Source organism: Tamandua tetradactyla, chromosome 15 (assembly GCF_023851605.1).
Source record: "Tamandua tetradactyla isolate mTamTet1 chromosome 15, mTamTet1.pri, whole genome shotgun sequence".
Lineage (NCBI taxonomy): Eukaryota > Metazoa > Chordata > Mammalia > Pilosa > Myrmecophagidae > Tamandua > Tamandua tetradactyla.
In genome coordinates, this window is record NC_135341.1 from 45,515,208 (window position 1) to 45,539,646 (window position 24,439).

General features: G+C 36.3%; 1 protein-coding gene across 11 annotated transcripts in view; it reads left to right on the forward strand.

Moving 5' to 3' along the window:
* The window catches only part of ULK4 (unc-51 like kinase 4), a 749,242-nt gene that overhangs the window by 215,022 nt on the left and 509,781 nt on the right, over positions 1–24,439 (forward strand). For all 11 annotated transcript variants that reach the window (XR_013162830.1, XM_077129714.1, XM_077129713.1 and 8 more), the window contains one exon: positions 23,824–23,957. Coding sequence is in view for 10 of the 11 variants with exons in the window: in XM_077129714.1 (XP_076985829.1) it covers positions 23,824–23,957 (134 nt within the window). In the remaining variant the exon portion in view is untranslated. The remainder of the gene's footprint in view (positions 1–23,823; positions 23,958–24,439) is intronic.

Sequence of the window (24,439 nt, forward strand, 5' to 3'; positions counted from 1 at the left end):
TTTTTATTTTGTTTCCTTTATCTTTGCTCTAATTGTTGATATTTCCTTCCTTCTGCTTACTTTTGGTTTATTTTTCTCCTAAATCTTCTAGTTGTGAGGTTAGGCCTTTGGTCTGAGACCTTTCTTCTTTTTTAATATAAGCATTTAGAAGTATAAATTTCCCTCTCACCACTGTATTTACTGCATCCTATAAATTCTGGTATGTCTTCATTTTCCTCAAGATATTTCTTAATTTTGATTCTGGTTTCCTGTTTGACCCATTGGTTGTTTAAGCGTATGTTGTTTAATTTCACGTATTTGTGATTTTTCCATTTCTCCCTGTTATTAATTTCTAGCCTGATTCCTCTATGGTCAGAGGAGATATACTGTATGATTTAAATATTTTTTTAATTTATTTATCCCATACTCCACCTTTATGGTCCAACATGTGGTCTATCCTGGGGAATGATTAATGTGCTCTAGAGATGAATGTATTTTCCTGTTATTGGATGAAGCATTCTATGAATGTCTGTTAGATTTAAAAGTTTTATAGTATCATTAAATCTTGTATTTCCTTATTGATCTACTATCTAGATGTTCTATCCATCATTTCCCACTTGAAATCTGTCAATATTTCATAGAATTTTAGGCTCTGCCATTAGGTGCATATATATTTTTGTTATGTTTTCCTGTTGAATTCATCCCTTTATCAAAATATTGTGTCCTTCTTTATCCCTTGTGATGGCTTTGTTGTTTTTTTGTGGTTTTTTTTTGGCATGGGCAGGCACCGGGAATCAAGCCCAGGTCTCCAGCATGGCAGGTAAGAGTTCTGCAACTGAGCCACCATCGTACTGCCTCCTTGTAATGGCTTTTTAACATTGAGATATATTATATATTCACTTCCAATATACTCATCCAAAATGTTCAATCATTGCTTCACAGTCATCATATAACTATGCATTCATCATCACAATCGATTTTTGAACTTTTTCATTACTCCAAAAAAATAAAAGTAAAAGAATGCCCCAAATATCCCATACTCCCCTTACCCCCTTATTGTTCATTTTTTGTCTTTTTCTTTCTTACTCATATGTCCAAATCCTGGATAAAGGAAGTTCAGTCACGGGTTTTCACAATCACACAAATAAACCTTAAAAGCTTTATAGTTTTCAGTCATCATCAAGAATCAAGTCTTTTGGATTATGGTTCATCAGTTTCAGGTATTTCCTTCTAGCCACTCCAATACACCAAAAACTGAAAAGGGATATCTATATACAACGTAAGAATACTCTCCAGAAACCTCTTGACAATTTGGAATCTCAGCCACTGAAACTTTGTTTCTTTTCATTTCTCTTCCCCTTTTTAGTCCAGAAGGCTTTCTCACTCCCACACTGCCAGGGTCATACTCAAGCATGTACCTGAGAGTTGTATTCCACGTTATCAGGGAGATTTACACACCTGGGAGTCAAGTCCCACTAGTAGAGAGGGCAGTGAATTCACCTGTGGAGTTGGCCACATCTGAGCAGTAAAAGAGGATCTCTGAGGGTGACTCAGACATAATCATAAGTAGTCTGGCTTCTCCTCTGCAGGAATAAGTTTCCTAAGGGCAGGCCCCAAGATTGAGGGGCTTTTCCATTAACTTGGCAGTCCCCAAAGCTTATAAGAATATCAGGTCTTCCCCATGGGGAAGTTTACATTTCTACCTTTTTCCTCAGTCCCTCAAGAAGACTTTGCAAGTTCTTTTTTATCTTCTGCCAAGATTCCTTTGGGATGTATTGGGGCATCACACCAACCTTTACAAACCAACAAGATTTCACTCCCTATTCAAGGTTCCATGTAATTATGGTGTTTGAATAAGCTGACCATACAAGTTGAATTAGGTGTGCTACAGAAAATACACATCTTGCACTAAATATCTTTTTCTTTGGTCTCATGCAGAAGTTGAAGTTTTAAATAACAGTCAATATTATCCTTTACCCTTTTGTTTTATTTACTTTATTCCTACCAAGATCAGCTTCATTTATATCTCTTATTGAAGTCTTATCCCTTTTTCAGTGTTTTTAACAGTTGCTGTATGGGGTAATGCTGTAGCTGCAGAACTCTAGCTCTGAGTCTCAGGTGTCACACAAATACTCGGAGTTCCAGGGAATGACCAGGTTATATACAAAGAACTCAGCACCTCAGAATTTAGAAATAACAATTACAACTCTGAATAGGTGTGACTGCTGTTAGAACTTACAGTGTAGGAACCTTTGCAATAGAGCATCACGTGATAACCTATGCTCTCAAATTTAGTTCTCAGAGTTTGCACACTGTAGCTAGTTCATATTAGTGAGGCATTATAATATTTGCCTTTTTATTCCTGGCTTAATCATTTAACATACTGTCCTCAAGGTTCATTCCCTAGTTGCATGTCTCACAACTTCATTACTTCTCAAAACTGCTCAGTAGTCTATTGTATATAAACACCAGCGTTCCCCCTTCATTGCTCAGTCAATATAACCTCAGGCTGCCTCCATCCATTGCAAATTAGGAACGCTGATACCATAAACACAAGTGTGGAAATGTCCATTCTTGTCACCACTTTTATTTCCTCCAGGTGTAGACCTAACTGCAGGGCTGCAGGATCATATGGCAATCCCACCCCTAGCCTCCTGTGGATCCATCACACTGCTCTCCAGAGTGGCTGCACTACTGTACTTCCCTACCAACAGTGACTAGTTACATCACTTTCTCTCTCCACATTTCTCCAGTGCTTGTGTATCTCCGTTTATTTTTAAGCAATTTCATTCACACATCATACAGTCCGATCTAAGTGAAAAATCAGTGGTTCCTAGTATAATCACATGTTGTTCCTTCACTACCATAATCTACATGAGGATATTTCCATTTCTTCTGCAAAGAATCCCACACCCCTGTTGGCTGACATTTGGCTTTGGTCTATTGCTTTTGTTATAATCAATGGAATGTTAGAATGTTACTGTTAACTATAGACCCTAGATTGCATTGATTGTATTTTTCCCATATACCATCCCATTTTCAGCATGTTGCAATGTTGACATACATTTCTTCTCCCTCATGCAAAAACATTCTTGTATTTGTACATTTAATCACTTTATTGTTCAGTCTAGGCATCACTAAGTTATACTGTTCCAGTCTTTATCCTCTGTCTTTCCTTCTGGTGTCATACATCCCCCCAGCCCTCCTCCCTCAACATACTCACACTCAGTTTATTCGGTGTACTTATAATCTTGTGTTGCTATCAGATAATATTGTGCTATTTCTGGATCTTTACAATCAGTCCTGTTGAACATTCTGTATTCCTTCAGCATCAAATGCCCAATCTTTACCCTCTGTCTCCTGATAACCTGTGTTTTCAACTTTAACTATCAAAGTTTACTCATTAATATTGGTTCATATTGGTGAGACCATACAGTATTTGTCCTTTTGTTTCTGGCTGATTTCACTTAGCATAATGTCCTCAAGGTTCATCCACATTGTTATATGCTTCATGACTTTAATTCTTTCTTAAGCTGTGTAATATTTTGTTGTTTGTATGCTCCACAGTTTGCATAGCCATTTGTCTGTTGATGGACATTTGGGCTGTTTCCCACTCTTCGCAATTATGAATATTGCTGCTGTAAACATTGATATGCAAATATTCTTTTGTGTCCTTGCCTTCAGTTTCTCTGAATATACTCCTAGTAATGGGATTGCTGGATAATATGGCAATTCTGTATTTAGCTTCCTGAGGAACTGCCAAACTGCCTTTGATGAGTGGTTGCACCATTCTACGCTCCCACCAACAGTGAATAAGTGTAGTTTTCTGCTTTTTGACAATGGCCTTTCTAGTAGGCGTGAGATGATATCTCATTATGGTTTTGACTTGCATTTCCCTATAGCCAGTGAAGTTGAGCTTCTTTTCATGTGCCTTTTAGCCATTTGTATTTCCTCTTCTGAAAAGTATCTGTCCATGTTTTTTGTACATTTTTATTTGAGTTGTTTTTTGTTGTTGTTGAGTTGTACAGTCTTTTTATATATTCTGGATATTATGCTTATCTGATATGTGGTTTCTAAATAATGTCTTCCATTGCATAGGCTGCCTTTTTACTTTCCTGATAAAGTCCGTTGATGCACAAAAGTGTTTAATTTTGAGGAAATCCCATTTATCTCTTTTTTTTTTCATTACTAGCGCTTTGGATATAAGGTCTAGGAAACCACCTTCTATCATAATATCTATAAGATATTTTTACCTACATTTTCTTCTAAAAGTTTTATGTTCTTAGCACTAACATTTAGGTCTTTGATCCATTTTGACTTAATTTTTGTATAAGGTGTGAGATATGGGTCCTCTTTCATACCTTTGGATATGGATACCAGTTCTCTAAACACTTTTATTGAAGAGGGTGCTCTGTCCCCGTTGAGTTAGTTTGAGTGCCTTATCAAAGATCAGTTTTCCATAGGTGAGGGGTTCTATTTCTGAAAACTCAAGTCAATTCCAATCGTCAGTATATCTAGCTGTATGCCAGTACCATGCTGATTTATCACTGTGGATTTGTAATATGCTTTAAAGTCAGGTAGTTTGAAACCTCCCACTTCATTCCTGTTTCTCACATTATTTTTTACGCTATTTGGGACACCCTGCTTTGCAAACAAATTTATTTATTGGTTTTTCTATTTCTACAAAGTAAATTGTTGGCATTTTAATTGGTATTTCATTTTATAAATCCATTTGTGTAGAATCGACATCTTAATGATATTTAGTCTTCCGATTTAGGAACATGGTATATTCTTCTTTTTATTTAAGTAATCTTTGATTCCATTTAGCAATTTCTTGTAGTTTTCTGTATATAGATCTTTTGTGGCCTTGATTAAATTTATTCGTAAATATTTGATTATTTGGGTTGCTATTCTAAATGGCATTTTAAAATTGATTTCCTCCTCAGATTGCTCATTACTAGAGTATAGAAACAGTACTGCTTTGGGGTTTTTATCTTGTACCCTGCCACTTTGCTCTACTACTTTATTTGATCTACTTAGCTTTGCTGTAGATTTTTTGGGATTTTTAACATATAGTATCTTGTCATCTGCTAATAATGAAAGTTTTACTTCTTTTCCAATTTGGTTACCTTTTATTTCTTTTTCTCTAATTGCCCTAGTTAGAACTTCTAGTAAGTGTTGAATAATGATAGTGACAGCATCGTTGTCTTCTCCCTGATCTTAGAGGGAAAGCTTTCAGGGTTGTTGTTGGTGGTGGTTGATGTTAGCTTTGGGTTTTCATATATTCCCTTTATCATGTTGAGAAAGTTCTCTTCTATTCCTATACTTTAAAGTGTTTTCATTAAGAAAGGATGTTGAATTTTGTCAAATGCCTTTTCAGCATCAATTGAGATGAGCATGTGGTTTCTCCACTTTGATACATTGATGTGGTGTATTACATTAATTGATTTTCTTGTGTTGCATCCCTGGAATAAATCCCACTTGCTCATGGTGTATAGCTCTTTTAATGTGTTGCTGGATTCCATTTGTGAGCATTTAAAAAATCATTAAAGTGATTGGTCTGTAATTTTGTTTTCTTGTAATATCTCTGTCTTTTGTGTTAGGGTAATGTTGGTGTCATAGAATGAGTAAGGTGTTTACCCCTCCTTTTCAGTTTTCTTGAGGAGTTTGAGTGGGGTTGGTACTAATTCTTTCTTGAATGCTTGGTTGAATTAACATGTAAAGCTATCTGGTTCTGCAGTTTTGTTTTTTGGGGAGCTTCTTGACTTCATGATTCAGTTTCTTTAATTGTGATTCATTTGTTGAGTTCATCTGTTTCTTCTGAAGTCAGTGTTGGCTGTTCATGCTTTTCTAGGAAGTTGTTTGTTTCATCTATGTTGGCTAGTTTATTAACATATAATTGCTCATAGGATCCTCTCATTATCATCTTTATTTTTGTGGGGTCAGTAGTTATGTCCTCTCCCCATTTCTGATTTTATTTGGTTGCATCCTCTCTCTTTTTTTTGTAGGGCTAGCTAAGGGTCCTTCAATTTTATTGGTTTTCTTCAAGGACCAGCTTCTGGTTTTGTTGATTATTGTTTTCATGTTCTCAGTTTCATTTATTTCTGATGTAACCTTTATTATTTCTTTCCTTCTGTTTGCTGTTCTTTCCCTAGCTCCTCCAGGTGTACAGTTAATTTCTTGATTTTTGCTTTTTCTTCTTTTTAATTATAGGCCTTTAGGGCAATAGATTTCCCTCTCAGCACCATCTTTGCCTCATCCCAAAAGTTGTGATATGTTGAGTTTTCATTTTCTTTGGCCTTGAGATATTTACTAATTTCTTTTCTCATTTCTTCCTTGACCCACTGGTTGCTTAAGAGTGTGTTGTTTAGCCTCCATATATCTGTGGCTTTTCTGGCCTTCTACAAGTTATTGATTTCCATCTTCATTCCATTATGATTTGATAAAGTATTTTGTATAATTTCAGTCTTTTAAAATTTATCAAAACTTGCTTTGTGAACTAATATGTGGTCTGTCCTGGTATTTCCATGAGCAGTTGAGAAAAATGTGTATCCTGCTGTTGCTAAGTGTAATGTTCTCTAAATGTCTGCTAGGTCTAGCTCATTTACTGTATCATTCAAAATCTCTGTTTTATTATTGATCCTCTCTCTCAATGTTCTGTTCATTAATAAAAATGTATATTGAATCTCCAACTATTGTAGAGGTGTTTAGTTCTCTCTTCACTGTTGTCAGTTTTCCTCATATATTTTGGCACCCTCTGACTTGTACATTTATTTTTATGATTGTAATGTCTTGATGAAATTTTCCTTTTATTAATACATAGTAACTTTCTTTGTCTCTTTTAATTGTTTTACATTTAAAGTCTAATTTGTCAAATATTATTTGAGCTGTTCCTATTCTTTTCTGGTTGTTGTTTGTGTGAAATATCTTTTTCCAAGTTTCATTTTCAATCTATTTTTGTCCTTGGCTCTAAAGTGAGTCTCTTGTAGACAGCATATGGATGGACCCTGTTTTTTAATCCACTCTGCCAGTCTATTTTTTTTAATTGGAGAGTTTAATCCATTAACATTAATCTTATTATTGTAAAGGCCATACCTTCTTCTACCATTTTATCTTTTAGATTTTATATGTCATATCTTATATTTTTCTTTTTTTAACCCTTACTGATAGTCTTCATTTCTATACTCTTCTCTAGTGGTTTGTCACCTGTCTTTTTCCTCTCTGCCTGTAGAGCCCAATTCTTAATCACAAATTTCCTTAGTGACTGTTTGTCTTAAAATATTTTAAACTCTCCCCAATTTTTGAAGGACTGTTTTGGTAGATATAGAATTCTTGATTGGCAGTTTTTCTTTTTCAGTATCTTAAATATATCATACCACTGCCTTCTTGCCTCCATGGTTTCTTTTGAGAAATCTGTATATAATCTTATCAAACTTCCCTTGTATGTGATTGATTGCTTTTCTCTTGGCTGCTTTCAAAATTCTTTCTGTCTTTGACATTTAACCATTTGATTAGTAAGTAAGTGTCTTAGAGTAGGTCTATGTGAATCTATTTTATTTTGGGTATGCTATGCTTCTTGGATCTGTAATTTCATGTCTTTCGTAAGAGAAGGGAAATTTTCAGTGATAATTTTCTCCATTATTTTTTCTACCCATTTCTTTTTTCTTTTCCTTCTGACCCATAGCATGTACTTCATGTTGTCATTTACTTCCCTGAGACTTCATATTTTTCTGTTGTTTTCCCTATCTGTACTTTTATGCTTAGGTTTTCAGGTGCCTTTTCCTCTAGTTTACTAATCCTTTCTTCTGCTTCTTCAGATCTGCTATTGTACATCTCCATTGTGTGTGTTGTTTTGTTTTTGTCCATGGAGAGGCACCAGGAATTGAACCTGGGTCTCTGGCATGGCAGGCAAGAACTCTACCACTGAACCACCATTACCTCATTGTGTTTTTCATCTCTCTTGTGCCATTCAGTTCCAGGAGATCTTCCATTTTTTTCAAGCTTTTGTGTTCTTTTTTTATGGTCTCCCAATGTAATCTTTATGTCCTTCATCTCTTTTGCCATTTCTTCCCTCACCTCATTGATTTGATTTTTTACTTGATTTAACATGTTTGATTGAATATTAATTAGTTGTTTCAATTCCTGTTTCTCATTTGAAGTGTTATTTTTTTCCTTTGACTGGACCATATCTTTGTTTTTCCTAGTATGACTTGTAATTTTTGCTGGCATCTAGGCAGTTGATTTCCTTGATTAGTTCATTCTACCTAGGATTTTCTTGTTGGTTGGCTTTGTTTTCTATGTGTTTTTTTGGCATTCAGTTCATCTTATTCTAGACTTCTAGCATAGCTTCCATTTAACTGTTAAGAAATTTTCAGCTCTTTTTTCTGGTTCTTACTCTGCCTGTATGGAACCTTTTTTTGAGGAAGGTCTCCGCCAGATATGGTAAATTCCAGTGAGATTTTCCTAGAGAAAGGCAGACCCAGGTCTCCACAGGAGGGTGAAATAAATACCAAGTTTCCCTGAGGATGAGACCCAGCAGGGTATCTGACTTTCCTATAGAGCCTCTAGACTCTGTGCTTTTCTTATCCTACCCAGCAGGTGGTGCTTGTCAGACTGCATTTTCCTACCAGCGTAAAGTGATATGGAGCCTTCAGTTCTCAGCCTGCCATGGGTGTGGTTGAAACAGAGGCTGAGGTGGATGGCAAGCTGACGTTATTTCCAATTCCCAGACCCTGGTGTCTGAATTCTCTGAAGGAGGGCTCCCACTTGAGCTGGGCTCCACTGACACCTTTTCTTGGGGATGATAGACCCTTTAGGAAATTATCTTCTTCACTTGACTTGTTACTTTGTCTCTCAGACCTATCTTAAATCCCCTTGCCGGGGTCAGCACTGGCAATTGAAAATGCCTGAGGCTTTCGCTAAAGAGCTACTTAAGAGTAGTTTTTAAAAAAGAGTAAAACAAAAGGGGGAAAAAAAAAGAGTGAGAAAACAATCCATCTTCAGAGTTAGCCCCTAGTCTTCAGTGTTCACCAGCCAAGTGCCAGAGTTAGTACTCAGCTCTATCAAAGGGTCGTGCTATTTTATCCATTCTGCCAATCTCAGCCTTTGGCTGGACAGTTTACTCTATTTACATTTAAAGTAACATATGATAATGCAGGATTTTCTTCTGCCATTTTAGTATTTGGTCTTTATGAGTGTTATACTTTTTTTTTGTCCCTGAATTTTTTTGTGAATGTGTATTTTTATATTTACTGATTTTTTTGTGTTGTACCATTTTGAGTCATTTCTCATTTCTTTTTGTATATCTTTCTCATTTATTTTCTTTGTGGTTACCATGGGGCTTATTTAAGATACTAAATCTGTAGTAATTATATGTAATTAATACTAGGTTAACTTCAATAGCACACCCATATACTGTTCCTATATCCCTGTGTCTCCCCACCTTATGTTTTACTTGTTACATATTATATCTTTATACATTGCCTGCCCCAAACCATAAACTTACTATTACTTTGAATGCATTTGCATTTTAGAACACATAAGGAATTTAAAAAGTGGAAATATGTACCCAAAAATGTAGTAATACTGTCATTTAAATTACCTGTATGAGGTCTAGTGATGAACTCCTTCAGCTTTTGTTTTTCTGGGAGTATCTTAATATTCTTTCTTTCTTGGAAGAAAGTTGTGCCTGATATAAAATTCTTGGTTGTTCATATTTTAAGTTTCTTTCAGCACTTTAAATACTTTCTCCAACAGCCTTTTTGTGTCTGTGGCTTCTGATGATAATTCAGGACTTAATCTTATTGGAACTTCCTTTTATATAACATGTTGCTTTTCTCTTGCAGTTTTCAAAACTCTTTCTTTATTTGTGGCATTTGGTAATTTGACTGCTTTGTGTTTTGATTTGCTTCTCTTTGAGCTCATCTTTTTTTGGAGTTTGTTGGGCTTCTTCAATGTGAAAATGTCTTTCATTAAATTTGCAGACTTCTGGCATTGTCTTTCTTCCCTTTCCTCTCTTTCTTGCCCATAATGTGTGTATTGGTATGCCTTTTGGTGTTCTATAGGTTTCTTAGACTTTGTTCACTTTTTCAATCTTTTTTTCTTTCGGTTCCTCAGCCTAGATCATTTCGATTATCTTGTCTGCATTCACTGATTCATTTTTTGCCAGCTACAATCTGCTGTTTAAAGCCTTTAGGGAATTTTTCATTTTGGTTATTTTGGTCTTCAACTCCAGTATTTCTGTTTTCTTTTCACAGTTTCTGTGTACTTTTTGAGGTTCTTATATTGTTCATTCATTGTTTTACTGACCTCCTTTAGTGTTCTCTCTGTTTTCCTTTTTCTCCTTGATCGTGTGGAGGATCATCTTTTTAAAGCTGTTCAAAGTCCAAAGTCTTGTCTTCTTCCTTGATAACTTGTATTTTTATATTGTTCCTTCGGATGGGCCATTATTTCCAGTTTCTTTTTTTTGTTTTGTAATATTTTGTTGTACACAGTACAACAAATCCCTGAGCTTTTTGTTCCTTAAGTTTTTATATAGCTAGTGATAAATCCCAACACAGGGATTTCCTTGAGTGCCAGGATGTAATAACTACAAATAAACTAAAGCCAACTCACCTTTCATAGCCTTTGCAAATTGGCTCTGCATTGTCAGGTGATCACCTTCCGAATTTAGCCCTTCCATCAAGCAGATCAGCCTGACCAATGTAGAGTGCAAGGTCTTTGCATTCTTTTCTGAGGTTGTTTCTTGTCGTAGGCTTGTGTTTGCTCATTGCTTCAGGAACTCCCCCATTTACAGGAATTATAGAGTGCCTCCTTTACTCTCTTTGAAATAGAATTTATTTCCCTCCTGGATGCTGTTTTGTATGTTCTAAATCTTACAACCTGTTATCTCAGGCCACTTTGACTTAATTGTTTCTTACATTGCTTTAGCTGTCCACTAAAGGCTGTGTCTACCTGCAGGGCAAGTTCTTGGAAGATGAGCCAGAGACAAGTTTCTTGGTTCTGTCTTTCAGACTGCGTCTCCATCCATTGGTACCGTATATGTGCATAAGGGTTACTCTGTTCCCTCTAGAACTGGGCCAGGAACACACAATGAGAGTACAGGCTGGTATCCTACCACACTGGCGAGGGTTTGGGGGGAGGGCCACTAAGACTATCACAAGTTTCTCCTCCCAGTTGTAAAGTTTCATTTTCTTGATTTGGTACTTGCCCAGTTACTGGAACTCTTTAATTGTTTTCTGAAGCTGTTAGGAAGATGTTTCTTCCAGTTTTCGTGAGTTTATCAAAGGTTCCTTGGGGAATGGCATCTGAACCAATTAATGCTGCTATCTTGGTTGACCAGAAGCCCATGAGTCTTTTTTTTTGTATCCTGTATGACAGGGTCACTTTTCATTATTTTTCCATGTGAGTATCCTGTTATTGCAGCACCATTCATTGGATTTTTGTTTCTTTGTTTTTTGTTTGTTTGTTTTGCTTGTTTGTTTGCTTTTTTGGGGAAAGTGCATGGATGAGGAATCAAACCTGGGTCTGTTGCATGGCAGGCGAGAATTCTACAACTGAACTACTCTTGCATCCCCTCTCCCCATGAGTCAATTTTAATGAAGATTTACATGACAGGTATCAATGAAGAGGATTATGTGTTAAAGGAATCTGAGCTAGCTACTCATGCAATTTGCTAGTCTGTTCTGAACCTGCTCAAGTTCAATCTCATATACCATTTCCACTTGATGAGGGATAACTGCTGTACATGTCCAACTAAGTGCTTGGTAAGTTACATTAATGATTGGTTATTCAGGTCATGTGGCCATTAGTGTCACATACAGATGTGTTTAATCTCTATCAGGAGCTCTTTCTCAAAAGAGGAAAGAATAATCCACATAAGAGTAGGTAACTTTTCTCTAAAATCTTAAAGATTGGTATTGTGATTCCCTAATTGGTACTTACCTGTGACTCCATGTACCTCCTCTATTTGTCACAGGAACTCTGCATATTACTATATATAATAAGTTATAAACTGCAGGTGTCAGAGCAGCATACACTGCAGCTTGGAATTTCTTTAGTGTCTTTACTTACTCTGTAACTCCAGTCTAAACTAAACAGCATTTTGGGTTCTTCAAAAAATGAGTCATGGGGAACATTCAAGGGTGATAATTATTACCAAATCCTACCAAATATTGTGCCTCCTTTTTGGTGGTAGTCAGTAGAAGATGCCACAACTTGAGTTTGATATGGGAGGGTGTTCTAACAAGCTCCAGACCATTGAAACCAGAAACTTTACTTAGGTGGTGGGCTCCTGAATTTTTATGCAGTTTATCTATCTCTCATATGTTTTATTAAGACATCTAAGGTACTTGTTTCTAACTGCTTCTCAGGTCCAATTGGCTTAATGCCGTGAGTTTAGTGTGCAAATGTGATATCTGGTGGGAGAGCAAGATTATCAAAATCTTTGCAGACTATTTTGTCGCAGAGAGAATGAAAGTTGGCATAGCTCTGAGGTAAGGCAGTGAAGATGTACTGTTGACTCTGATAAATAAAAGCAAATTCAGGGTTCTTCCAAACTGATACAGAGAAAAAACCCTTTACTATGTCAACAGCAACTAAGATGCCAGGGGCTGCATTGAGTTACTCTGGAAGAGATATCACATTTTAAATGGCAGTTGCATCTACAATCAGAATTTGATTGCATTCTGGATAATTCATAGTCGTTTTTCAAGATCCATCACAGACATTCTCCGAGATTTTGTGCAGACCAGATAGATGTGATAAATGGTAATGTATTAGATATCATAACTCTGACATCTTTCAAATTTTTCTTGTTGATGCTAATTTCTGTGATTTTCCCAGGCATGTGTAATTGCTTTTTGTTCCCTATCTTAAGTGGAGAACAGGTATTTCAGGGGCTTCTGTTTGTCCTTTTTACCTGAATGTCTTTCACCCCACTGGTCAGAGAGCCAATATATGGATTCATCTAGATGCCATATATGCCTATTCCAGTTCTACATTTACGATCTGGATAAATATTCCGAGAATAGTGCCATAGATGATTGCTGTGATTTGAATTTGGGCCAAAACTTTATCACCTGAACACTATAAGCTGAGAGACAATAACTTCAATTACAAACATAGATCTTGAATTGAATGATGAGTTTGATGAGGATTTTGGCAAGGAGGTAGAATAGAGAAAGAATGCAAAACACGCTTAAGTACAGTTTTTGGGGGGGTTAGGGGGAACTACAGTTAAGTAAGTGATTGTGTAATAGATAAGAATTGGTCTGCTATGACAAAGTACCATACTGTAGGGTCCTTGAAGTAGGATCTGTCGTCCTGTACATTAGTATATTTTGGCTATACTTAGCCCTGCCCAAGGCACATTGTACTTGCTTCATCTGTAATTCATTGAATTTAACCAGAAGTTCTGATTTGGGAAGATAAGATGGATATACACCAAGCAAGATAAATTTAAATAAAGTAGAAATAATTTTCCTTGAGAAATGCCTCAAGGAATAAAAAAGTATGGCTTAAAAACAAACAGAAACACCTGCTCAGAAAATGCTTTTCTTCTGAAGAGAGACGGCCTCTAAAACAAATCCCTACCACCTCTCACATCTATAATAAAGAAATTCTGAAAAACTCTTTCCTGGGGACCCATTGAGTCAGAGGCTCATACCTGGTGAGGGTAGTTGTGTGTGTGATCATAGAAGTGATGAATATTCTTTTGACCTCAGTACATAGCATCAGCTATTTATATATTAGTCATGCAAGTTTTCATATATAGAGTCATTGATACTCTTGAAAGTGCTCTCATGCACAGGCTCAAGCAGGACCCAGCAAGTTTAGCTGCCTGGAAAAGGAACTTGATGGGGAAGGTCTAAACCATCCCTCGCTTCTTGCACTGGACAAAGAGCCTTCTTCAGGGTGGTGAACAGTTCTGAGGCTGTGAAATGTCCAAATTAAGACATCTACAGATGCCCTGCTGATCTTGGACTCCTGTGTCAAATGGCAAGGCTAATGGTGGCATCTGTTGGTCCTCCTCTTCCCGGTTTGTTGCTTTCAGCTCTGATTGCTCCATCTGTGGCTTTCTTTCTGAGCTTCTTGGTCTTTTCTTTTAGCATCTGTCTCCAACATTTTTAAAAATGTTCATAGGATTGAGAAATTCACCTCCTTTTATCATCCTTTAGTCTGTTTCATCCTAGATAATTCCAGTACGTTTTCTGTGCTATTATCTAATTCGTTGTTAGCCCTTTTCATTGTTCTTTCTTTCATTTATTGTTATTTTAGTTCAAGAATATCCTTTTCTTTTTTTATAGTTCTAAATCTCCACTGAAATTCTTGAACTTTCTATTTCCTTGACTATATCAAGCACAGTTATTTTAAAGTCTATATTTGCTAACTCCATTGTCTGAGTTCCTTATGGATATTGTCTGTTGCTTGGCTTGATTTTTTTTTTTATGATATAATCTTGTTTCTTCACGTGCCTGATTACTTTCAATTCAGTCTTAGACTTTGTATCAAAAAAAAAATTGGAGAGAGATTTTGAAGCCTAGGGTTATATTGGTTATATTTCTGTGGACAGGATTTAAATTTGCTTCAGGAAGGCAGCTAGGGACAGCAATAAACCTGGATCACCTTGATCCATTCAGGAATTGAGATGGTTCAAAAATGGCTTCTTTACCTGCTTTAACATATCCTACTTATAAGTATCAGGTATCTCAAAATAATAAAACAGTAAATCATAATATTTATCTTCTGGCAGTCAGGAAATCCAAAAGAAATTTCCCGCAAATTTACAGAGTGAAAAAGCAGATTCACACTTGTCTATATGGAATCAAATTTTCTGTAAAATTTAAATTATCCCTTATAAAACTAATAATATGTTGCTTAATTCCTGAAGTTTGAAATATCTTTTCATTAAGGGAAAAACTACTGAGATAGTCTTCAGACATTAATACAGATTCTTAGCACATAAGAAAATATCTGTTATCTCTGCTGGGAAAAATAAAAGACTGCTGGTGTCCATAACAATATAAGACTAACTCCAGAATGATACTCCATTTCTTCATGCTCTCTCTAAAGCCTTCACATTACAAAATTCTTTTTTGCAGGTTGTAGTAGAATAAATTGAATTTACCGACAAGGGAACATTAGTTACTAAAATAATTCACATTCAATGAAGGAAATAAAATGTAAAAACTTCTGAGTGTGGCATCCATAAACACTTCAAATGTTTTAGAGCAAAATTGCAAGTAATATTTCTACAAGGCTTTCAAGTTAAAAAGATCAATACACTGAATAGTAATCCAAGCAAACTACAAACAAATATGATCCATTCTTCTTCATTCCACTACCCTTAATGTGATCCTTTCTAGGACTTGTCTACTCCTACTTCTAACAAATTTCCCAGTCTGTCGTCCCCTCACCGTCATTTCCCTCCATTTATCTCCATGATCCATTCATACAGAGAAGAGCAGAAGAGACAGGGGAAAACTAGGGAGCAAATGATGGTCTTTGCAATAATTGGTGCTGGGTCATTCAGATAATCATATAGAATAAAATAAAACTTTACCCTTAGGTTACATGGTACAGAAGAATCCATTCAGGTAGTTTGTACATCTAAATGCGAAAAGTAAAAGAATAATGTTTCTAGCAGAAAACAAATGAAAATATCGTTATGACTTTGGGGCAGTTTGAGATTTCTTTAGTAGGACACAAAAAGGCAATGTCATAAAGGAAAATATAGATATATTGGACTATCTTAACATTACCTTCCATTTATCAAAAGACATCATTAAGATGGTACAAAACCAAGCTATAGAGTAGAGGAAGGTATTTGCCACACATATAATCACAATGTGTTCTTATCCAGGGTATATAAAGACCTTTACCATGAAGGAGAAAAAGGTGGATAACCTGGTAGAAAAATGAACACAAGACTTGAATAGGTACTTCACAAAACTGATCATCGCCAGATGGCCAAATAATATATGAAAATATGTTAACCTCATTCGTTAACAGGGAAGTTCAGTTTAATTAGTGAGATACCAATGGAAACCCACTCGATAATGCTAAGTTTTGTAAGGATGTAGAGAAACTGGAATTCTCATATCCATTGGATGATAAATTGGTATAATAATCACTTTGAAAAACTAAGTAGCAATGTCTATTAAATTGAGTCTAGGTAAGCCTCGTGATCCAGCAATTCTATTCCCAAGTATATACCCAACAGAAATGTTTATGTATGTCTAGCATAAGATATCCTTACCAGTACTTCATATAAACTAGAAATAACCACGTGCCCTTCAGCAGTAAAATGTGTAAATCGTCATATATTCATACAGTTGAATAACACCTACCACTGAAAAGGAATGTGGTGAGTATCCCAAGCATGATGTTGAGCAAAGAAGTCAGCCTCTCAGATATTTGACAGTGTTTGGTTCGTTCATGCTTAAGTGTTAAGGAAATAATCTGTTTTGGAAGATCTCAGTGCATGAGTGAGCTTTGTTAATTTTGAGCTTCACCTAAGGCCTTCTGTATGGGCATTTTTAAAAATGAGAATTTAGCATGTTTCTCTTGAGCCACTTGGCTTTGCCAAAGAAGAGCATTCCAGTCTTCTGCTTGGAAGGAAGGGATCTGGCTGCCAGAATTCCTGGAGTCCACTAGGAGAAGGGAGCTGGATGTTTCACTGTTCTTTGTGCATTAATACACTGGGTCTCCTTATTTTCAGTTTGCTAGTTCTCTCTTCATCTTGGTCTGCTCTCCCCCAGTTGAGAGACCCTCTGTTTTACTTTCTGTAGAGAAGAAATCTCCGGTCTTCTGTCTGGTTGAAAATCTAGTGGCAGTCACCTATATTCATTGGGTAGTCTAGGTAAATTAGAGCTCAAACTACCATTAGTCAGATTTGGCCCATTATTTAGTATTTTGCCATTCTTCCTTCACCTTTACTTTAAGAAATACCTTATCAATGAATAGTACAAGGCAAGTGGATATTCATTTGGAAAAACATATTGAATTCTTACTTTAAACCATAAGATAAATCAATTTCCAATGGATTGAGGACTTCAGTGTGAAAGGCAAAGAAGAAGGAGAGGAAAGAAGAAAAAGAAAGGGAAACAGAGGCAATATAAATAATGCCTTCAAGTCAATAACAATTCTAATCCTCATGCACCCTACCTTTAAACTGATCCATCAAGTTGCTGTCCTGTTTAAAACCCTTCACTGGCATCCCATTGTACCTAACAGAGGAGTTCTTAAAACTCCTCACCATGACGTATAAAGATTATAAGATATGCTCCCAACTACCTCTCCAGCTTTGACTTACTTTCTCTCCCTTTAAAACAAAAGGTCAATAACCAAATGGGAGAATGAGCAAAAGACAAGAACAGGCATTTCACAAAAGAGGAAATAGGAACAGCAAAGAAATAAAAAAATACTTAAACCATCATTACCAATTATGAAAATGCAAATTAAGACCACAAGATATAATTTTTTACACCCCATAGATGGGTAGACATTAGTCTCATACTCCTCTATAGTGGTGAGCTGTAACTCAGAGTGAACTCATACACTGCCTGTGGGAATCAAATGAGACAATTGCCTTGGGAAGCAGTTTGGCGCTATGTCATGATATTAAATATTTGAGGTTCCGTTCCTGTACATGAACCCTAGCAGTTTTGCACTTGTGCACCAAGTGAGAGACGTGCAGTGAGCATGGCAGCAGTGTTTGTAAGAGCAAAGCCCACGACAGCCTTAACATCTCTCAGCAGAAGAATGGGTAAAGAAATGGTGGTACGTTTTGTACATTGACTTAAAACAAAACAAAACTGTCCTGATAGTGATTTTTATTTTCTAAGTGGAAATGTTTGCATTCTTCTTATATCAAAGGAAATAGGACCATCTTAATGGTGTACATTTCTATGCTGCCATCTAGCGAAAAATGTCATGCTTTCTCTTATTTTTATAATTGAGTCAGTGTTCCAAACTGCAGGGGAAGCTGGAGGCAGGATTTTTGGTTGTGGTAATTTGTAAGTCAGAGTGAGATCAAAAGCAGTTAGTCTTCCCTGGAAATTTTGAGATCTTAAGACCTCTGTATTCGAGAAAACTCTATCCCAAATTTGATGATGACGATGACAACCACCACCATTTCTTGAGAATTTATCATGTGACATGCCCCAGACTATAATCTCCTTTACTTTCTGTAGGAATGCTAAGATAGGCATTGGTATTCTCTTTTACAATTAGAAAACGGAAGCTTTTAATAATTTAAGAAATTTGTTCAAGGTCATTCTGTTAGAAAGTGTTGTAGCTGGGAATTGTATTCAGATTTGGTTGAACTCTGTCTCACAGTTGTCAAGTTAGAAGATTGATTTTGCTGAAGATAAGGAAAAAATACAGGATCATAATGGATCAACATAACATAACGTGTTTGGGGTACTGCTGTGGTGGTGGTGTTCTTTTACTTTCTTTTAAAAATCAGTCTGACATTTGATACCGTGAGAAAGCATAGCTCTCACGAAGAGGAAGGTGGGCCTTTCACCCATACTCTCAGTGTTCATTAGGATTTACTTGGTAGGGTATCCTGTGTAATTAGAAACAAGTTTTTTGGTTCTTGAGGCCACTGATAATTCTTAATCTTTTAAAAACATTTAGATTTACATTTTGAATAGCAAACTCATACTTGTGGTTCAAAAGCCAAAAAAATTCAAAAAGTGAAAAATCTTTTTTCTATTCCTATGCCCCATTGCTACAGCGCATCAATTGCAAAGTTTAAGTTAAGACGAAGTTAAATATTATCTTTAGTTGCTTATTTATCCTTCTAAAGTACATTTTTCATAAAGCATACTGTTTTTGAATCTTGTATGCTTCACTTAACAAAATATCTTAGAGTTTTTTCTCTGTAGTATATAAAGAGCATCTTCATTTTGTTTTGATAGCTGCGTTGTAAGGAAATGTCATATTTTAGTTAATCAGTCCCTTTTTGCTGGATACTTGTTTTTCCCCCCCAATGTTTTTGCTGTAGTAAACTACAAAATATGAATGTGTAAGATCCTATGTATACAGGTATATCTGTAAAATAATTTCTTCGTAGAGGTAGAATTAGTATATTGATAATTTTGAAGAAACTGCTAACTTACTTTCCATGGGATTTGTACTAATTTCCATTCCCACTTCTTGCAATATACTAGAGTATAAGTATGATCAATCTTTCCCATCAAACTTTCTGATTTTTGATAATATGAGGAATTAAAAAAGATGCCATTTTAATACATATTACTCTTATTATGAGCAAAGTGGAGCATCTTTATTTGTTGAGCTATTTATAGTGTCTCTTGCCTATACTTGCTTATCTTACCTTTTGGGTTATTAATCTTCTAATCAATATTTGGGAGGTGTGTGTTTGTGTATATGTATTAGCCTTTGTGAAATGAATTGGAAATATTTTTCCCCAGCTTGTTAATTTGTCTTTTGACTTTTCTCATGGTATTTTTCTCCCCATGCTGATTTTTTTTTTCTTTTTATGTAATGTAGCTATATAAATTTCAGGCAAACAGATTTCAAACAGTAGAATTAAGAAAAGCCCTTGGGGGGAAAATAAGTACCAAGGAATTGCTGTAGAGAGCTAGGTAAAGCCTGAGGGAAGTTTCAACAGCAATATTTATTTATTCAGCTAATATTTATTGAATACTTATTTGGCATGAAGAATGGAGCCCGGAATTGGAAAGATGCTGTGGTGAGTACAAACAGATTCAGTGTTGCCCTTAGGTATTTTAAAATCTATGGGGCCACAAACATTATCAAAGAATTGAAAATATATTATAAAATTGCAGTTGAGTAAGGGTTTTAAAGTGTTCTATGCTATAAAATAGTATCAGAGGCATTCAATTTAAATAAGTCTGTGGAAACTGTGGTGGATTCTAAGGGATGTATAGGAGGAGTTCTTTGGCTGGGAGAAGACAGAAGAACCGTCTAGATGGAGGCAATAGCTTGTTATTGGAGAAGGTATTGAGTTTGGGGGACTGAAAGACAGTATGACTGGAAGGGAGAGAAAGCAAGTCAAAGCTGGTGAGAAAGTTGGGGCGGCAGATCTTATAATCTTCATACGTCATGGTGAGGAGTTTTAAGAACTCCTCTGTTAGGTGCAATGGGATGCCAGTGAAGGGTTTTAAACAGGAGAGCAACTTGATGGATCAGTTTAAAGGTAGGGTACATGAGGATTAGAATGATAGAGTGGGAGCAGGTAGACTTGTTAGGAGGCTTGTAATAGTCCAGGAGAGGAAGTATGGTAGTGTATAGTTGGTTGAGAGTGAAGAAGTAGAAGGATTCAAGAAATATTCAGTGATTGAATAGATTTGGGAGATGAAAGAAAGTGAGGTGTAACAGATGACTTCTAGGTTTCTAGTTTGTGACACAGGGTTGAGATCATCCCTCAGTGGAATACTACACACTGGAAGGCATCCAGGTTTGGTGGGATGAAAATGATGTTTATTTTGGATATAGAGAGTTTGAAGTGCCTTTGAGAGAAACTAAAGCAGATGTTAAGTCGGCAGATGAATATATAGTCTATAGCTTAGAGGTCGTATTTGGGCTGCAGATATATCGTTGGAAGACATCTGCGTATATAGGTGGTAATTCAAATTTTAGTGGCTGTAAGGTAGCCTGAATCAAATGGGTAGAAAGAGAAGAGTTAATAGGTCTCAGTAGATTTGAGCCTTTAAGCACACAAACCATCAAAATACACAGAAAAGGAGCAACCAAAGAAACTGGAGGTAGAAAATCAGGAAAGTTTAATATTATGGTAGTCAAGAGTCAAGAAAATCAGAAAGTTTAATATTATGGAGGAGAAGGGAGTGTTGGTGGTATTGGATGGTGGTGATTTGTCAAGATAGGTGAAGGCAGAACAATATCCATTGGATTTGATCCCAGTGACCTTGAGAGAATGACGTGAGTGAAAGCCTGATGGTAGTGGATTAAGGAACAAGTAAGAAGGGAAGGAAAAATGGAGCCAGTAAATACAGATTTCTCTATTAAGAGAGTACACTGAGAAGGGGAGGAGAATGGCAGAAGGCCAGTTACTAGAAGAGCATGAAAAAATCTTTTTGTTGTTGTTAAGGGATGAGAGTGAACGTATAAAAGGGAAGATGAGTAATCAAGTGTTTTAAAGTTCTGAGAAGATGAAAGGGAATGTGATCCAAAGTACATATGGAAGGAGAAAGAGTTCCACTGTTGAGAAAGGAGGTTAGCATGGGAACTGATGACTGTATGTGTGCATATTGGGAATTGGAAAGAAGAGGGGTTTCTGTATGATGCTTTTTATTTTCTCTATCCAGTAAGACACAAGAGCACTCATTCAGAGCCTCAGGAGAGCTTGGAGGTTTGAAGAGAAGAAAATTTTGAAATAGTCATTTAGACTGTGGGAGTAAGTTAACCAAGGAAATACAATTGGATTGTTTTACCTGTTCTAGACCATTTGATATTGGTATCTTGTATTTGTAGTGGGTGAATCTGCCCATGTGTGACCTACTTGAGCACCCTTCTACAAGCATGCACAAAGTAGATCATCAGCTTCATCCAGAGTTCATTTTGCTAGATGGGTACAAAGAAAAGAAAGAGGGCCAAGAGTGTAATCAAATAATAGCTGGTAGAATATAATCTACATAAGGAAGGAAGTGAAGAAAAGAAAGGGCTGGTGGATTGGAAGAACATGTCATGGAGTCGTTTAATAGATGTAAACAGGTAGGAACAAGAGTTTTTATGGTCTGAGCAAATGTTTAGAACGTTTATCTTGGAGGAGATACAGTCAAATGCAGTAATCTTTTTTTTTTTTTAGCATTTTTTATTGCAAAATATAGCATATATACAAAAAAGCAATAGATTTCAAAATTCACTATAAGTAGTTGTAGAACAGATTTCAAAGTTTGATGTGGGTTACAGTTTTCCCATTTCAGGTTCTTCCTTCTAGAGGCTTCAAAACACTGGAGTCTATAAGAAATATCAATATAATGATTCAGCAATTGTACTCATTTGTTAAATCCTATCTTTTCTGTTATAATTCCTTCTCCTTTGACCCTTCTTTCAGTCTTTAGGGGTATTTGGGTTATGCCCATTCTAACTTTTTTGTGTTTCAGTGGGGTGTCAACAATATGGAATAGGGAGATGGAAGCAGTTGATATTCTTGGAGAGGCTGGAGGCTGGTCCCACTTAAATGCAGTTATCTTTAACTTTGGAAAAGCAACCCTGCAGATGGTTAGGCTAGGCAGGATGACGGCAGGCAGCCCGTCTTGAGAAGTAGGAAGGGAAGATGGATAACCCTGTTCCTGGTATTTTCAGGTTCCACCCCTTAAATTGGCCTTATGGAACAGGTGCCAATTTATCAAAAGGTTCCTGGAGTCACTGCTATTCTCTTGGAAGCTCCTAGACACAGTGGTAGTGAATGCGATTTGGGTTATACTGAACCACGTCCGTAGTTGTTCAAGGCTGGCCAGCTGACCAAATTGGTCACAGTCGTTGCATCACATCTTTTTATGGTTGACATTTTCACATTGTACTGGTCATGAAATAGTGGGGTCTCACTCTTCTATGTCTTACTCATTATCAGTAAGTAATGTGCTCTGAATTTTTTTCAGCTAGTGTTGATGTATTTGTGCCAATTCATAAATAATTTTCTGTGCATTTTGACCAATGTTGTATATTGTTAGAGCAAGGCTAGGATTGTAATCAGTGACCAGAATGGAGGGTACTAACTGGCTGATTTGGAACTTGTACCTTTGATTTGATTTAATTCCTATGTGTTTATTAATAGGGCTCCAAATAATAGTAAGAGACAGGCAAATGAATAAATCTTCTAAAAGAGCCACATAAATGCCAAATGTTCCAATTTCAGTATACTTTATGTATATGTATGTATTATGTCTAAACTCGTCTCTTTCCAGTGTATAGTGCAGTAGGCTAAAGCTCTCACCAAGAAGTAAAAGGTTGGTTGGGACAAGTGAGTGCAACATAACTGGAGAGCTGGATGGTAGCAAATAGGGAGATTGCTGTAAAAGGGCTTTTTCACAGTAAAATTAGTGGACTCATTGTTCTTTAGGGAGTTGAGAGGAATGGGAACTGGAGAAAATAACTGATGGTCTAGCAAAGGAGAAGAATATATGGGAGGGCCTAAAATTTTGCAGCAATACTCTAAGTATCCGGGGTCGTGATCCTGAGTGTTCTCTAATTCTGGGTTGGAAACAATTGGATCAGAAATTGATGTTTAATGAAAGCCAGTGGTTCTTTTTAACAGGTAGTTATAGTCAAACTAGTGAGCAAAGGGACATTGTGAAATCCAGATATTTAGGGTCTGCTATGTAGGTAGCCCAATGTTAACATGAAACTTTTTTCTTTGCATTTATGTACACAACTTATTGAGAACACTAGATTTCTCATGAATTTCCTGAATTTCCAAGTAAGTTAATTACTGAGGACCAACAAAAGTCATCTTGTACAGTCAACTTGTGGATCTGCTTTGAATCTTTGAATACCACGAGCCCTCTTCTATGCAGAAGCTTGTACTTATCTTTCATCTCTGGTCTGGAGAGTATTGGTTCTTTTCATTGGGTAAAGGCAAATGAAATCAGGGCATTGTTTTGTACTACATTGGCAGAGAGATTCTAAGTCACCTTATTTTCTTTCTGCATAAATGTTTAGATTTTTCTGAGGCAAAAATTGACTGTGCTTGACAGATTGCTACAAATCTAAATGTCAACATGATTGGGACCGTGCCGTCTGGAAACACTTGCCTTGGCAGCATTTTTGGATGGATACTCTCAACTGTTTTATAATGAGAGATAATCTTTTGCACTCTCCTGTATGTAGACTGGTGATGTACATCGAGAGAGATAGCAGAAAGACCACTCCAGGCAAGGAGCAGCAAAGCAGCAATGAATACCTGTCTAAGTGCCTGGATCTCCTCATCTGTCACATTGTGCAGGAACTGCCACGGATCCTGGGTAAATGGGAATTTTGTCCTCAGGCCCCATTGCTGCTTACCTTTCTGTGACTTGGCTTTGGTCATCACTTTGTTTTATTCTTTCTTGCCTATTATTGCAGGCAAGTGCATAACATTTCTTCTTGGACTAGCAGTTTCAAGGTTTAAATTTGCCTTATCTGTTTTTATAATTATTTTCCATCTAAGTAATGATTGAATGAAAGAGCAGGTTATACTCTATTTGAAGGTATTATCTGTGATAAACTGGCAATTTTGGAAAATAAAAGGGAAGTTTTAAAAATTGTTACCAATTGGCCTTTTGCTATTGTTTTGGGTAATTTTCTCAAAATGTTCCCCTGCCTAAACAAAACTATTTTCATTTCATGTTGGAGCTGCTATTTCATTTATTGTTAAAAGGATTTTCAAAATGCATAGGCATTAACATTTGTTGTTAAAGAATTTTCCTATTATTTTAAAGTTCAGTTTGAAAATTTTCTTTAGTTT